The sequence below is a fragment of the Capra hircus genome, chromosome 9 (genome assembly GCF_001704415.2).
Source record: "Capra hircus breed San Clemente chromosome 9, ASM170441v1, whole genome shotgun sequence".
NCBI lineage: Eukaryota > Metazoa > Chordata > Mammalia > Artiodactyla > Bovidae > Capra > Capra hircus.
In genome coordinates this window covers 7,033,772-7,051,196 of record NC_030816.1, presented here as the reverse complement: position 1 = coordinate 7,051,196, position 17,425 = coordinate 7,033,772, and the positions used below count along the sequence as shown (strand labels likewise).

The 17,425-nt window shown below is 35.7% G+C and overlaps 1 protein-coding gene across 6 annotated transcripts in view; it reads right to left on the bottom strand.

The window, feature by feature from the left end:
• Positions 491 to 17,425, bottom strand: part of TTK (TTK protein kinase) — a 41,154-nt gene continuing 24,219 nt past the window's right edge. For all 6 annotated transcript variants that reach the window (XM_018052903.1, XM_018052905.1, XM_018052906.1 and 3 more), the window contains exons 15-22: positions 12,252 to 12,409; positions 11,977 to 12,128; positions 10,651 to 10,775; positions 9,233 to 9,313; positions 5,750 to 5,926; positions 5,213 to 5,297; positions 4,588 to 4,685; positions 491 to 2,998 (exon numbers count right to left, since the gene is read on the bottom strand). In XM_018052903.1, the coding sequence (XP_017908392.1) occupies positions 2,912 to 2,998; positions 4,588 to 4,685; positions 5,213 to 5,297; positions 5,750 to 5,926; positions 9,233 to 9,313; positions 10,651 to 10,775; positions 11,977 to 12,128; positions 12,252 to 12,409 (963 nt within the window). In that variant the 3' untranslated portion in view covers positions 491 to 2,911. The remainder of the gene's footprint in view (positions 2,999 to 4,587; positions 4,686 to 5,212; positions 5,298 to 5,749; positions 5,927 to 9,232; positions 9,314 to 10,650; positions 10,776 to 11,976; positions 12,129 to 12,251; positions 12,410 to 17,425) is intronic.

Genomic DNA, 17,425 nt, shown 5'->3' with positions numbered 1-17,425 from the left:
GGGTTAGTTAATCCTCGGGTGGGACTGGGCAGAAGCACTGACAGCTGCACTGTGCACTGGCGGGGCCACTGGGGCAACTGCACAGCTAACTTAGGGCAGGGGCTGGGGCTTGAAAACAAGACACAGCACAGTCCTGCTTAAGGTCAGCAGGGAGACAGGAGAAACTAGAAGGGCCCAAGATGATGTCAGCTACACTAACAGCCATACAGTTACCCATTACGTCGGCAGGCTAAAGAAAGAAAAATCACATAATCATTATTAATATTGATACAGAAAAAGCATTTGATAAAATCAAATACCCACTTATGATAAAAACTTTCAGCAATCTAGAAACAGATTTCTCAATCTGATAAAGAATAGCCATAAAAAATCATACAGCAAACAGCATACCTAATAGTGAGAAACTTTATCTTGTATACAGAAAAAAAAATATATATATATATCAATAAAACACTCCTGAAACAAATAACCAACAACAGCAACATCGATATATAAATATTGATTGTTTTCCTATATAACCACAAAGAACAAGTGGAATTTGAAATTAAAAACACAATACCATTTACATTGGGGGTGGCTACTTGCTTAGTAGTGTCCGACTCTTGAGACTCCATAGACTGTAGCCCGCCAGGCTCCTCAGTCCATGGGATTTCCTAGGCAAGAATACTGGAGTGGGTTGCCATTTCCTTCTCCAACCATTTACATTAGCCAGCCCCTGTCCAAAATGAAATGCTTATGTATAAATCTAACAATGCATGTACAAGGTCTATATAAGGAAAACTGAAAAACTCTGAACAATTAAATCAAGGAAGAGGTAAATAAAGGGAGAATAAATGTTCTTGGAACTCAATATTGTCAAGATGCCAGTTCTTCCCAATTTGACCTACAGATTCAATGCAATCCCAATCAAAATTCTAGCAAGTTTCCTTATGGATACTGACAAAGAGATTCTAAAGTTTACATGAACTGGCAGATAACCCAGAACAGTCAAGGCATTACTAAAAGAGAAGAAAGTTGGAAGACTGACACTGCCTGACTTCAAGACTTACTATAAAGTGACAATAATCAAGATAGCGTTTATTGATGAAGGAAAAGCTAAACTGATTACTGGAACTGAATGGATAGCCCAGAAATAGACTACCCATAAATACAGTTAACAGATCTTTGAAAAAGGAGAAAAGATCTCTCTAAAGAAGCTATCAGATGGTAAGTATATGAAAAGATTCTCTACACAATATATGTCAACAGGGAAATGCAAATAAAAAGAACAATGAGATATCACAACAAATCTACTAGAGGGGCCAAAATCTGGAACATGATGAACACCATCAAATGCTGACAAGGATATGGAACAACAGAAACTCTCATTCACTGTTAGAGAAAATGCAAAAAGACAGTTTGGCAGTTTCTTACAAAACTGAACATACTTTAACCATATCAATCATGCTCCTTGGTATTCAACTCTTTGAAGCTGAATATCACACAAAAACCTACTTACAGATGTTTAGAGCAGCTTTACTCATAATTGCCAAAATTTGAAAGCAATCAAGATGGCCTACAGTATGTGAAGGGATAAATCATGGTACATCTGGACAATGGAATACTATTAGGCACTAAAAAGAAATGAGCTCTCAAACCATGAAAAGACAGGAAGGTGGATGTTACTAGGCTAAATGCATACTGCTAAATGAAAGAAGCTAATCTGAAAGGCTAAACACTGTACAATCCCAACTATATGGGATTATTCTAGAAAGGGCAAAATTATGGATGCAGTGAAAAGATCAGTGGTTGCCAGGGGTTACAAGTAGGAGAGAGATGAACGGGTGGAGTGCAGAGAATTTTTCAGGCAGTGAAAACACTTAAAATAGCATAACGATGGATGTAATTATACATTTGTCTGAATCCCTAGAACGTGCAGCACCGAGACGGAACTGTAATACATACTATGGACTTTGGGTGATTATTAGTGTGTCAATGTAGGTTCATTAAATGTAACAACAGTACCACACTGGTGGTGGATGTTGACAGGGAGGCAGGCCTTGCATGTGTCAGGTCAGGGGTTAAATGGGAAATCTCTGCACCTTCCCCTCAATTTTGCTGTGAATCCAAAACTATTCTAAAAATAAAGTCTTAATAAAAAAAAAAGTCTATCAAAATCTAAAGAAAAAATTGGGGAAAAGAATACTATATGATAATATCTTTAAGTAACCTGTTAGATTTAGACTCAGAAATTCTGGGACCACATTTGAAATTGCTCATCATTAAGCAAGTCATACAATGAGGTCATGCTCTATACTGCCTACTTCTAGGAATTCAGCATGACACTCTGAACACCCAAAGCAAAGATATTATGAAGAATCAAAGAGAATTAAAAGAGCCAAGTGCAGCTCCACAATGAAGAAGTACTACCAGTACCATGAAGCAACGGGAAATCTTTTTTAGGATTTGAAACCTGTGGAATTTTCCCCCAGAGTTAATTTACGAAGGTCTACTCTCATGTTTCCCTTAATCCATTGTCTTAAGAAATCTGTTGCCCCACCAACAGTATATTCGCTTGAAGAAAACAATTCTATAGCTTTGAGAATTTAGTGTCATTTTATATTATACAAAGCCTATTTACATAGTTCTTCAGAATACACTTCCATTTTCCATCTACTACCCCAAGTGTGAAAATGTTATCAAATAGATTAGATTTACAGGGAAGCATAAAAGGGAAAACAGTTCTACAATTCAATACATACAGTGCCATTAGCAGGTTTTTACAGTTTTCTTTTGAGGATAATCCACTGAATTTTTCTGTCAGTAACATTTCAGAGTGAAGCTGTCTTCAAGAGATTTCCACAGAGAACCAAGAGTTTAACAGTCCCGATATTTTACAGGTGATACCTGACAGTTCATGAGTAACCACAAATCATTTTCTTTCCCATTTTTTTGCCAAAGTCTTGGATGATGAAGAGGAATCATGACTTTCACCACCACTGTATTGCTCATATAAAGTCTGAAATTAAAAACACACATCTGATTTGTAATATTTATAAATCAGATTAACAAAGGTTTAATTAACTTCACATCTCCTAATATGTAAGACATTTCTCTATTGTTCTTATAATTACAAATTATTTTATACACTATTGGAGATAATTAAAGGTTTTAAACACCTAGCTTGGCCTAAGAATCAGCTATCATGAGATGCAGCTCAATCTTTCTGGAAGAAAAATGTAACACAGTTATTTTTAAGTGTATGGATGCATCCTCAAGGTCACCTTAATCTCCCTTACTTTTTCTTTTATAGCTGATGTACATAGTTTTACATAGCAAAACTTTTTAAATGAAGTATTATAAAGTTGATTTATAATATTGTGTTAGTTTCTGGTATATAGCAAAGTGATTCAGATATATTTATATCTGTCTGTTCCTCTATATATTCTTTTTCATTATGTTATTACAAGATACCTTCCTTTTTCTTAAAAGCCAGTCTTAGATAAAGTTCTATACTTTAAAATAAAATCAACAGGAAATATACTTTTCGTTGATATTTAAACTAAACAATGGAAGACATTAAAAAATACAACTGCTATATAAATATGTCTAATTAATATACTAAAATCTACACATTTAGTAAAGGATTTAAGGCTAAGGCAACATCTAATTTATGAAGAAAGAAGATATCTTTGCCATCAAGGAACACATAGCCTTAGTGATAAATGTAATCCACCTAATTTTATTTATAAAAGGCTTTAAACAATACACTGGTAGATTTAGAGAAATTAAATATAGAGAAAAATTACATAACAAATTTTGATCCAATTTCAATTCCTAAAGCCATTGATTTAGCTATTAGCACTCAAGAAAACTTAAGAAAAAAATTTATCTTATATAAATGCAAATATAATGGTAAAAATGTAATAAATTCCTCCAGAAATGTATTCAAGTTCTTAACATCTTAGATTGGTGTTATCCCTATCCAGAGAGCTAAAAGTGTTTTTTAGTTTAAGTTACTGTAATTTTACAGTAATGTTATAGCTGAAATATTAAACTAGTAACTAAAGTCAATTAAGTATACAGTGTTAAATGATTAGGTATTTAATGTCAGTGAGATCCAAAACATTATGGTATAAACAGGCACTGGGGGACTAATAGGTTTGAGACATGTGCTTCGAGGAAAGTACTGACTGCTATATACATCTACCTAGAAGTCATTATATGTGATACTGTGATTTGTCTAAGATGGTTTAAAAATAAAATTGGCTATAACAAATAAATTCAAAAGCTGTGTTAAAAATGGGGTTGATTTAAAAGATTCTTTACTGAATTTAGCCTGGTTGAGACCTACTTGACAGCAATCTTTTCAATGCACCTTATATGACAATCCATTTTCGATTGTGCTGTCTGCCCATTATAAGAGTGTAAATCAAATAAATCTGTATTTGTTAAAAAGCACATATTAAGTATCTAAATACAGAAACACACTTCATAGCTGATCTAATGACTGGGCCAATTTTCCTTTGGTTTACCTGTTTAAGTGCCTAACTCACTAAACTATACAAAACAATTAAAATAGTGTAGACAGAGCATAGACATACTCACTTTAGCAGCTTTCAAAATGGAATTAGGAGAATTCAGGCCAACGAGTTGGCCCAGAACATATTTCATTTCTTCAGCGGTTCCCTTAGCCATCTGGTTACCTATAAAATAATTTGGTTTTGTTGTTTAGTTGCAAAGTTGTGTCTGACTCATGTCCAATCTCATGGACTATAGCCCGCCAGGCTCCTCCTTCCATGGGATCTCCCACAAGAATACTGGAGTGGGTTGCCATTTCCTCCTCCAGAGAATTTTTCCAACCTAGGGATTGAACCCACATCTCCTGCTTGGCAGGCAGATTCTTTACCACTGAGCCACCTGTGAAGCCCAGGTGTAAAATATATATAGAATTAATAGCACACTGGTATTAAGTAAGAAAAATAGAAGTTCATATATAAATGTGTATTCTGCTTAAAAGCACAATAACCACATTCTTATAATTTATCACTGATCATAGTCCCTTTCCTAGGATAAGTAAAAATGAATGCCGGCAAGTAAAGGAAGGCGATCTCATTTATTTTAGTATTTAGCATTAAGGAACTTCCTTAAGGAAGGAGGCATGCAGGAAAAGAGTAGTTAGAAGGTTGTTGATATTACCAATTGGGTAATAAATTTATTTTTAAAGAAGTACCTGGATGAGTTTGAAGCTGAACATACGGATGTGCCAGAAGCTCAGGAATGGATATCCTCTGTTTAGGATCCCTTATTAAACAATGCTATAAACATAAAGGTTAAGTTTTTAAAATAAAAACAAAGCAAGTTTCCTTATGCAATATTGATAAAGTATTTTTCCAGATTGCATCATATAACAGAAGCTGCTTTCTGCCTACTCAGAAATGACAAGATAATTTTACACATCATGTCTTCAAAATCACCAAGTATTCATACATTTTAAAAGCCTTCAAAATGAACTTTCAATAGACAAGCTTTATCTACTCCAGATACATAATTCCAATCATTTCAGCTATTTCTCTTTCTTTCATTTTCTGGCCATGCATGCAGCTTACATGATCTTAGTTCCCTGGCAATCAACTGAAGTTAGGCCACAGCAGTGAAAGTGCTGAGTCTTAACCACTGGACCACTAGAGAATTCCCTCAGCTATTTAAGTAAACAATTAAGTACTATATGAAATATATTTCTTCTATATTTATATACTATTAATGTTACCTTTAATACATCTTGAAGATCTTTCTCTGGAATATCAGGAAATTCAATTTCATGATTAGGGTCAATTATGGCATGTAATTTAGAAATCTGATTAATTATATGCTGAAACGGTGTTTTTCCATAAGTCATATAGTACAAAATGCAACCTAAGGACCAAACATCACTTTTGGGGCTTATCTAAGTATAAAAAAAAAAAGAAAAGAAGTTACTGTTATTTTAGCATAAAAAGTATTATACACACACACACACGTTTACCCTCATATTTAAAATCATAATTAAACCTCATTACATGTGTCAAGTATTAAATGATGTTCATTACAAAACATCCTTTTCTAGTTTTTATTACATTAGGCTATTTTATCAAAAGAAATGAGCTCCATTCAACAAACTCATAATTAAAATAGATCGACTGAAACAAAATATTACATTCTTTTCAGTCTGTGAAAACACAAAGCTAAAAATCATAACTGCAAGTATGAAATTTACTTGTTTTCCCCAAAATTACTGGATTAAAATATGGTTTTAAATAAATTCATAATATGTAACTATGTATAGACTTTTTAAAAAGTTAAGCTGAGCTACCCTAAAACTAAGAACATAAACTATAGAGCCAGACTGGGCTGGGCTGGGCTTGAATCCCTGCCTTAGTACTAGCTGGTAGTTCTCCTTATCTGTTTCCTCACTTCCAAAACAGAAATAATAAAAGGACACTGTCATGGACATTAAATAACCATGAGATATGGGGAAACATAGGGAATAGTTTCTGGTTCTCAGTAAATAGTAATTATTAAATGTTTTCTGTATTAAATAACCTTATTAGAAGTAATGCAATATTACAACATAATTCTACTTTTGACTTTAAAAAAACATGACTAAGACAAAGCACAGCAGTGATATAGTAAATGACAATGGCTAAACTCCTCTTTTAAAAGATACATACTCAATATATAGTATAACAAAAGTAACCATATATTCTATACAAAGGATTAATCCAAACCAAATGACACAGAAAGCTAGAGGGGAAAAAAAATGGACACATATAACCAAATGCAAAAAAGGAAAAGAAGAGATAACAATATTAATATTAGGAAAAGAGAACACAGCAAAATGCTCCTAACAGAAGAAAGTCATTTCACTGTGATAAAAGGTATAATCAACTAAGAGATGTTATGAATTTTTATGCACTGAAACCACATTTAATAGAACTACATTAAGCAACTATAAATTTTTTTTATTAAGCCACTCTTTTTCGACTCCATGGACTGTAGCCTACCAGGCTCCTCTGTCCATGGGATTTTCCAGGCAATAGTACTGGAGTGGATTGCCATTTCCTTCTCCAGGGGATCTTTCCGACCCAGGGATCGAACCCGGGTCTCCCGCATGGTAGACAGACGCTTTACCATCTGAGCCACCAGGGAAGTCCTATATTAAGCAACTATATTAAATTCTTTGAAGTGGGGGCAAATTTTAACATGCTCTTCAGAACACAAGCAAGAAAACAGATCCTGTTATTCTGCACACAAAGAAATCTGATAAATAATAATAATAATTAACCTTTTCCTCCAATTTAATCACTTGGAAATTTAAGTCCATTTCTAAACCTAAATCACAGGCTAAAAAGAATTTCAGATTCTGGGAAAATGGCAGTGTTATGGCAGCATAGTTTTTCAAACTCTCCAAATCCCCAGATAAGTTAGACAGAGCTGCCTGGTAGCAAAACCATAAACATGAGGAAAATATTTACAATAAAACCAGAATGTGAATAGAGACAAACCACCCACAGCCACAAGTCCTGCATGGTAGAGGCATTTGACGCAGAAAAAAGTAATCAATGTGCCCGACAGACCTCAGAACAGAAGCCCCAAGTGGCCATTAGCTGCTCACTGGAAAGCAATTTCAGAACAGAGCTAGACTGGGAGGGGCCCTGAGCTCTTCTATAGAAACGATGAGCTTACATGTTGGGATAAAAATTTATCTTCTATTCAGAATCCCTAAGGCCACTGCAAAGCAGGTGATACAATGGAATTGATATTTCCCATTATTACGTATTAAAGTACTGAGTTGACAACTGAAAAAAAGATCTGAACATTACATGCAGCTCAAACCCAATTTTATTTTAAAGAAAAATTTAAACCTGAAATCAGGAATTTTGGAAATTAAGGAAAATAAGAAACACTACAGTAACAGTAGTAGCAAAAGTAAAACTTTACATGGAAGACTATTAAAATTAAAATAGCAATTATTTAAATGCAGAAGCAAGCGGAAAAAAAACTAAAGGGAATACAAATGACAAAGATAAAAGCAGAAATTAATTAGACAGCAAATGAAAATATAATAAGTGAAATCTAGACCTGGTTCTTTATTTTTTTATTTTTAATTGGAAGATAATTACTTTACAATGCTGTGTTAGTTTCTGCTGTACAACAATGTGAATCAGCTATAAGTATACATACATGCTCTCCCTCTAGGGCCTCCCTCCTACCTCTACCCAAGACTTGGCTCTTAAAAATTAACAAAACTATGGCAAGTCTAATCAAGAAAAAAGAGCAGACAAATCTAAGTGTTAAAAGGAGAAGCTAAAGAGATTTAAGAAGAATTTTTATAAGAGAAACTGTTAGGCAGTTATTTGAAAAGGTATTTAGAAACCACAATTTTCTCGGGAGGAAAGTATAATTTAGCAAGTGAAAGCATATTTATTAAGCAACTGTTTTCAGCTGGACAATGTACTAAACACTTTATATTCTTTCTCATTTAATCCTCAAATACTTTTAAAATAGGTACTATTCGGAAGCCTAACTGATAGACAAAGAAACAGGCAAGTCAGGTCACAAAAACAGTTGATAATGAGGTAGATCTGTAACTTGAACACAGGGACTGCACAGCGATGTACGCTTGTATCCGTTAGACTATACTGCTACAGCGGAAGAAGGATGAGTCTGGAGCCAGAGGCACCATGGCAGGCAAAGCTGACTCAACAAAGGGCACCAGTGAGACTAACATGAGAGCTCACAGTGGTAGCGAAATAAGGGAAGTGGGAAAGTACCTAGAAAAAATCACCTGCTAGAGTTGTACTTGGAAATGTAAAATTTAAAAATGAAGAAACGGTAAGAAATAAAACGTTAGGAGTCAGAGGAAACAAACAATAAAGACTTCTAAGGTTATCAGTTCAGTGTTAATTAAGATGTCCATATCAGAGTTAATTTAGTCTTATTTTTAAAATTAAAAACATATCCAATGTGCATTTCTTATAGGAGCACATTGTAAGGCATCACCACATTAAAAGCACAATATTAAAAGAGCAATCTCAAATCAATAAAGAAGGGTAAAAGTGGATCCCAGGACAGTCTGCTTAATAAGGCAAGGTCTCTAAAACGGCCTAATTTTAGAACTTAAATAAATTTTCAGTTATCTGTTAATTTAGTCAGAGACCAGCCCATTTCCTGTTTGTGCCAAATAAATGGGATATAAATAATCTTAAAGTACCTTCGATTTGGACTTCCCATTTTCTCTTGAAGAAGACATATCTTTGATTGCTTCTGGTGGCATATAATTAACTGTCCCAACCTACTTGCCAAATCACAGAAAACACAGAAATCAATGAAAATACTTCAGTCTGCTATTTTTAAGAACATGAATACCAAATTCTTGACAACCTGAATAATTAACAGATTTCAGCAATATATTGGTGAAACTCAAATAACTGACAAAAATATTAAAACAAATTTCTTCATATTTCCAGCAAAATAAATTAGATTCAAAATAAAAAAATTGACTCCTTTCAGAATGCTGAGCTATTTCTATGATTATGGTAGGCAGGGACCATAACATTTCACAGGATAAAATTTATTAATGGCCATAAACTTTGAAGGAATTGATTAGTTACTCATTTCTGTGCTGGAACAGACCCAGAACACTTTTCAATATAAACCAACCAACCAACCAAAAATCTAGTTTGTCTGTAAGTATTCCCTGGGCCCATGTTCAAATAGACAGGATGGGTGTCTACATCGTGCAAGAGTTTCCGCAGCAGGATCATGCCAACCTTATACTGCATTTGTTTTATTCTAAAATGGTTCTGCTTTCAAATATAGAATTGCCTATACTTTAGAGCCTTGCCATAGAAGTTATTGTCAAACCGATTTACAACAAAATGTTCAGCTGTATTTTTGATATAAAAAGAAGTAACTGTCAAACAGAACTGTTTGAAGGGCATGCTGCCCAGCTACTCCTAAAAAAAATCCAGTTTTATTCCTAGGATTCAGGCAGATCCACATCAGAGATCTGCATACATGGAGCACACTGTCCTGGTTCTAAGCAGAATTATTTTTAGTCATTCTTTGATTGCCATCAAATAATGTTTTTATGGGAACAAGTTTATTAGGACTGCTGTTGCATATCTTATTATAAAAATGTGGCTGAGTACAATATTTGTTATGTTGTTTCCAATATGAAGGCCCACTTAAGAATTTTTTTCAAATGTAAGTGATAGGGAAAGCTTTACTTCTCTGGAAGAATGAAATAATCTTACCTCATAAAGGACAATGAAAAACATAAAACTGCAATTCTCTTTGGCTGCTACCAGGAAACTGAGACAAAGTTTTAGGTGAATTTTAGAAAACCAAAATGATTTCAAGGCAGGTATTACTGCTTCTCTACCTCACCTAAATGAAAATCATCCAAAATTGCTGGATATATGTCTACTGGGTCTTGACTTTCTATACTAAATTGTATTAACTGTGTGACTGATTTATTTTTTATGGTTATAATATCTATTCTTATAAAAAAGGTTTCAAATCCTTTGAAAAATGAAGTAGGGAAAAATAAAATCCTCATTAGCAAACTAATACTTCAAAGATGAAAAGGAATTGAACTCTACTGTGTAGTAACCAGTCATTCATTACCTGAGAGTCTTTAACAATACTTGTTGTATCTGGTTGCATTTGGTTTGCGATTCCAAAATCGATTAGCTTCAGCATTCCATCAACTATCAGAAAGTTAGCAGGTTTCAGATCACTGTGAACAATACCTTCAAAATAAAAACCCAGTACAATATCAAACAATGTCAAACATTCTAAGTACAAAGATATTGCACAGTCTACTCATGAGTTGCTTCCTTTAGTCAAATTAAATATTCATTTTTAATATACTCTGTGAACATACAGCAAATTGCTACATGCTAGGCACTATTTTAAGTTTGCAGCTTGTATTGAACCATTCAACCCTCATACCAATGCTGAGGCAAGTACTATTATTATCCCCGTTTTTAGTTGCAGAAGCTAAGGCAGAGTTTACGCAATCTGTTCAAGGCTACACAGCCTAAGGAACAAGGTCATGAGTTGAACCAGGCAGTCTGACTTCAGAGTTTATGCTCTTAACAACCACTGTGGTTCTCTGACCACAAGACAGTACTGTAAATTACGCTGCCATATGGTAGGACTCTAATGCCCCTCACGTACCCACCCCTAAGCCTGATCTTGATCACTGGTGAATTATCTTCTAACTTATAGGAAAAGAGACATAAGGAGATAATTTAAAATTACCTGTATTATCAGTTATTTAAAATAAGGAAAAGGCAAAGAAGCACTAAAGAAAAAAACAAGTCCAAACTGTTGAAAAGTTAGAAGGAAATTCAGGATTCTATGAGGAAAGAGAAATGGATTAGGGGTTGCAGGGAGAGGCTGGGATGCAAAAACAAGAGACAATTGCTCTGTACAGTATATAAGGCCATGACAGAATTAAAGAGTTTTAAATAAAACAAAAAAGCAAAACAAACAAAAAAGAACCAAGTCCAAGTAAAAAGTCAACCCAGAATGTAGAGCTAGTAGTTAAAAAAAAAAACCTCTCACACAGGAGCACAATACAAAACAACTAGAATGAGTAAAATGAGCATTTAAGACTTTTAGGATGCCTGAACCTCAGTCTCAGATCTGCTGTGATTCAAATAGTTGGAGACCCAGGACTAGGGACTATGTTATTACTGATAATGAAACATTTGGTGTTATGGATGCTTCATGAATGTGGGGATTTGAGTTCATGACCTGTATTCTTTTGTTAACAGTATTTTAAAGAAACGGTGTTGTCTCTTCATCTTTATTAAACTGCCAAATATTTAGTTTTTTTAGCCTAAAGCTGCCAATAACCAATACCTTAAAATTGTAAGTGTCTTTCTCTAAGATGGCACTACTAACGAATATTTTAACATTATATATGAAGAGATTTTAAAATACCATGTTGATGAATTGTGTAAACTGCCTCCAACATATTTTTCCAGTAACTCTTCCGTTCCCATGGACTGATGGATTTTTTCTTTTTAAGCCAAGTATTCAGATCAATATTTCCACATTCCATTACCATGTAGATGTACTGATCTGTAATTTCACTGCCATTAAAAATAAATGAAAACAAAACAATAAATGGTTAGGTTATATTACCAAAATTTAAGTGTTTATCATAAGAATTAAAGCAAAAAAAAAAGTTTTCTTTTAAACTGAAAAATTCTTACTAATCATAAAGTCGGATGATCTTATCACTATGTTGTTGTAGTTTACTCAGATAAGCAATTTCATTCCGGTAACTATCAACTGTTTGGCTATCTGCTTCTTCTAAGTTCACATACTTTATAGCATGTATTTGTTTCTTTTCATTCAATACCTGAAATACCTATACAGTAAAACAAAGGAAAAAGTTTAGAAAAAACTATTTATATATTGTCACAATACTTCTACATTTATTAGACAGACACTTAAGGATTACTGATGTAAATAATTTAAAATATTTGGCCTTATTCTGAGTATAGAAAGGAAAAAAAAATGTTAGGAGAATAACAGTACATTTTCAACTACCTATGACAATGGGTATTTAATTACTCCAAAGCATAAATCTAATAAAACATCTATCAACATATAAGGTAATTTAAATTTCATAGACATTCATAACACTCTGTTAGATGTCATAACCAGGGAAATAATCTGAAGAAAAAGACATTAAAAAATGCCAAGGAACACTAAAGGCTGAATAAGGAATAAAAAGTAATTCATTTCACAGATGGTATTGATTCCACTATGACTGGAGTTGACAATTTCACCCATGTGGTAAACAATATTTAAAAATAAGTGCTAATTGTAAGCTATCAGTGTATTTGTTTGTGAAAAGTAGATTGAGTTTCAATTTTCAAAATCAAGTTGACAGTAACAAGATGTTGCTATAAGCACGGTGAGGTCCAGGCCAAACTGTTCTAGCTATAATGACAGTCAATTTATAATCAATGTTTATAAGGCAGATAATATTAATACATTTGGAAAAACACTGGTAAGGTGTTTAACTTTCAGCAAATATGCAACTGGGATGGGGCTTCTAAAATGTATAAATTCAGATACAAAATGCCAGTATAAGCAAGAAATTTTAACTTATCTCTTTTAACATTAAAGAAAACATCATTTATTTAAAAGCCAAGTAACCTTGACTATCCACAACAGTTAGAACTGGACATGGAACAAAAGACTGGTTCCAAAATCAAGAAAGGAGTACATCAAGGCTGTATATTGTCACCCTGCTTATTTAACTTATATGCAGAGTACATCATGAGAAATGCTTGGCTGGATGAAGCACAAGCTGAAATCAAGATTGCCGGGAGAAATATCAATAACCTCAGATATGCAGATGCTGCTGCTGATAAGTCGCTTAAGTCATGTCTGACTCTGTGCGACCCCATAAACGGCAGCCCACCAGGCTCCTCTGTCCATGGGATTCTCTAGGCAAGAATACTGGGGTGGGTTGCCATTTCCATCTCCTGATATGCAGGTGACACCACCTTATGGCAGAAAGCGAAGAAGAACTAAGAGCCTCTTGATGAAAATGAAAGAGGAAAGTGGAAAAGTTGGCTTAAAACTCAACCTTCAGAAAACTAAGCTCATGGTATCTGGTCCCATCACTTCATGGCAAATAGATGGGGAAACAGTGGAAACAGTGAAAACAGTGACAGACTATTTTTGGGGGCTCCAAAATCACTGCAGATGGTGATTGCAGCCATGAAATTAAAAGACACTTGCTTGGAAGAAAAGTTATGCCCAACCTACACAGCATATTCAAAAGCAGAGACATTACTTTGCCAACAAACATCCATCTAGTCCAAGTTATGGTTTTTCCAGTAGTCATGTATAGATGTGAGAATTGAACTATAAAGAAAGCTGAGCGCCAAAGAATTGATGCTTTTGAACTGTGGTGTTGGAGAAGACTCTTGGGAGTCCCTTGGACAGCAAGGAGATCCAACCAGTCCATCCTAAAGGAGATGAGTCCTGGGTGTTCATTGGAAGGACTGACACCGAAGCTGAAACTCCAATACTTTGGCCACCTAATGCGAAGAACTGACTCACTGGAAAAGACCCTGATGCTGGGGAAGATTGAAGGCAGGAGGAGAAGGGGACGACAGAGGATGAGATAGTTGGATGGCATCAGTGACTCAATGGACATGAGTCTGAGTAAAGTCTGGGAATTGGTGATGGACAGGGAGGCCAGGCGTGCTGCAGTCCATGGGGCTGCAAAGAGTCAGACACAACTGAGCGACTGAACTGAACTGATCCAGCAAATAGTGGCAAGAAATAAGAAAAGAGCCCAAGAGTAAATGAGATTCATGCATTAAAACTGCACTGAAAGCAGAGTCTATCAGGTTGTTGGCTACATCCAATTACCTGTACTTTAAATACAAAACTCTAACGAAGTATTGTTGGTTTACTTGCACAGAAAGCAAATTAGATGGGGAGGAAGATAAAACAGTGATAGGGCAAGAGGCAGCAGACACAGCAAGGAAGGAAAGAAAAACAATTTAAAAACAGCACAAAGCTATTTGGCATGAGGTAAACACACAGAGTCGGACATGACTGAAGCGACTTAGCAGCAGCAGCAGCAGCAGCAAACAGCCTTCAGGCTTCCCTGGTGGCTCAGTTGTAAAGTATCTGCCTGCTAATGCAGGAAACGCAGGTTCGATTTCTGCGCTGGGAAGAGCCCCTGAAGAAGGAGATGGCAACCCACTCCAGTATTCTGGCCTTGGAAATTCCATGGATAGAGGAGCCTGTGGGGCTACAGTCCATGAAGTCCTAAAGAGTCAAACTCAACTTAGCAACTAAACAACAACAAACAGCCTTATACCTCTCAGAGAATTTAGAGTATCTACTATTCTGTTTCAATACAATTAGAATGTCAGGAGTACCTTCTGCACAGGGCTGGAAGGATGCTGATGACATGTTTGTGTGTAGCAACCACTGGCTACCATTATTAGAGACAATTAGGACAGAATAAAGTGGATATTTCAAAACATATTACCATTGTCAGGTATATCAGAAAAAAAGATCTGCAGGATATTAAAACAAAGATCTCAAAAATCTTGAGCAAGTACAACTTCTAAATCAGTTTTTTCCCTGTATGTGCTTGTCCTCCCCTAATGCTAATGTCCCTGCTCTGGCAATAGCTGATGAAAAAGATTAGGGAGCATTAACTTCCAGTTAGAGATAGTGCCAGTTGTAATTTTTCAGTTTCATGCAAAGTATGAAAGAAATAGAAAGGTCAATGTCTTGACCATTTCTATTAGCCCCATGAATCTTCTAAAATGTTCTTAATACAGTCTAAGTTGGTCACTGTCTAAACTCTAGCAGACAGAACATAAACAATGTTAGGTTCATAAAGCATGTTACCCTCTTTTCCCTGGGGCATACTGAATTTGGCAAGGCCATCATAATAATTAAATAATTCAATTGCACGAAGAAAATACAGGCTGGTCATAACTTTATCGTTTGGCCCTTGACTTAAGCAAGCTTACATCATCATTATCTTCCAAGGAAAATAATGTTTAAAACACTGTTAAGATTAAAATGAACCCAATATGGTTTATTGCATATATATCATCCATAACAACTTAGAGCAGCGAAACAGCTGAGGAGGGTCAGCTTATTCATTTAACAAACACCTCAGTCACTGGTCTGTTCCAGGCACCGCTCTAGATAATGGAGCAAACATCCCTATGCTGACGGAACTCACATTCAAGTGCAAGGGGACATAAAAAACAAAACCAAGTGAGTGACTTACAGAGCATATTAGACAAGCGAAGGAGAAAAATACAGCAGGAGAGAATACAGCGTGCTGGGGACTGGAAGGCAAGAGTGACGGTTTTAGAATGTAGTCAAGGGAAGGCCTGATCTAGAAGATACCTGAGCAAAGATGTGAGGGTATCTGGAGGAAACTAAACCCTTACGCTAAAGTAGACAAGGAGAGCAACAGTCAGTGAGACAAGTTTGGAGGCGATTCTAAGAATTCAGGTGAAAAGATGAAGCTACTTTGGCCAAAGGGACAACAGTGGAGGTGGTGAGGAAGAGTCAGATTCTGGATGGACTTTGAGGTGGAACCTGCCGACGAGCTGGATGAATGTGTGAGTGTAAGCAGAGTCAGTGATGACCCAGGGTGTTTGGCCTGGTGATTGGAAGGAAGAAGCTGCCATTTACTGAAATGAGAGGCTATGAAACAAGAGTTACGCTTGGAGCATATTAAGTTTCAAATATCTAGAGACACCCAAGAAGAGATGCTGAGCAGTCAAACTGGATACACAAGGCTGGAATTCAAGGAAGAAGTTTGAGCTGGAAATACAAATTTGGGAACTGTCAGCATATACATGGTATGTAAAACCACGAGACTGGATGACAGCACCAAGGGAGTGAGTGAGTTTAGAGACAGAAGAAAAGAGGTCAAAACTGAGCTCAGGGGCCTTGCTCCACTGAGGTCAGCGCTATGAGGAAAACACAACAGCCACTGGAGAAGAGAAACATGGAGAGGCCAAGAAGGAAAAAGAGCTTCAGTGAGGAAAGTGATCAACAGTCCCATCTGCAGTGTAGCCCAGAATCAAAGGCAAGAATTAGTTTTGGTAAAAATATGGAGGTCATTGGTGATTTTTTTTTTTTTTGGCCACACTGTGTGGCATGCAGGATCTTAGTTCCCCAACCAAGGATCAAAACCAAGCCTCCCAAAGTAGAAGCGTGCACTCTTTGTCTTTTTTATATTTATTTTTTAACTGAAGGATTTACTGAATTTTATTGTTTTCTGTCAAATAAAACATGTACTCTTAACCACTGGACTCTGAGGAAAGTCCTAGTGATTTTGATAACAATTGTTTTGAAGAGCAAAGAAGGTAAAAATAAAAATCTGTTTTAAGTGAATTGAAGAGAACAGAATGAGAAGTACTGAAGTTGGAAACTCTTTTGAGATGCCTTCTATCCAGAGAACTAGAACCGTATGGATTTAGAACTGAGATAAGTTTCAGAAATGATCTAGTCCAATTCTAGAGAATCATTTGCTGCTAAACTCTGTTTTTTGAAAAGAAAAACTCAAAACAAGACCCATTAATCAGAAAGCTTGCTGAATCATACTCAGCACACTAACTACTTAATCACCGTCGGCCTCACTTTCAGAAAGATTCTTTGGGAATGTCACAAAGCTATCGTTTGCCATCCCCCAGTCAATGTTAATGTTATTTAGAGAAGAAATATGGAATCATAGGCCACTGGAGGGGAAGAGCAGGGAATTGAGATTGAAAGAAATATGCCATGTGCTGAGGCGGGGGGAAATGGGAGAAAGCGATAAGGATTTTTTGGCTCAAGGGAAATATGGGCCCCTAGAAATTAAGATAAAAGGCCC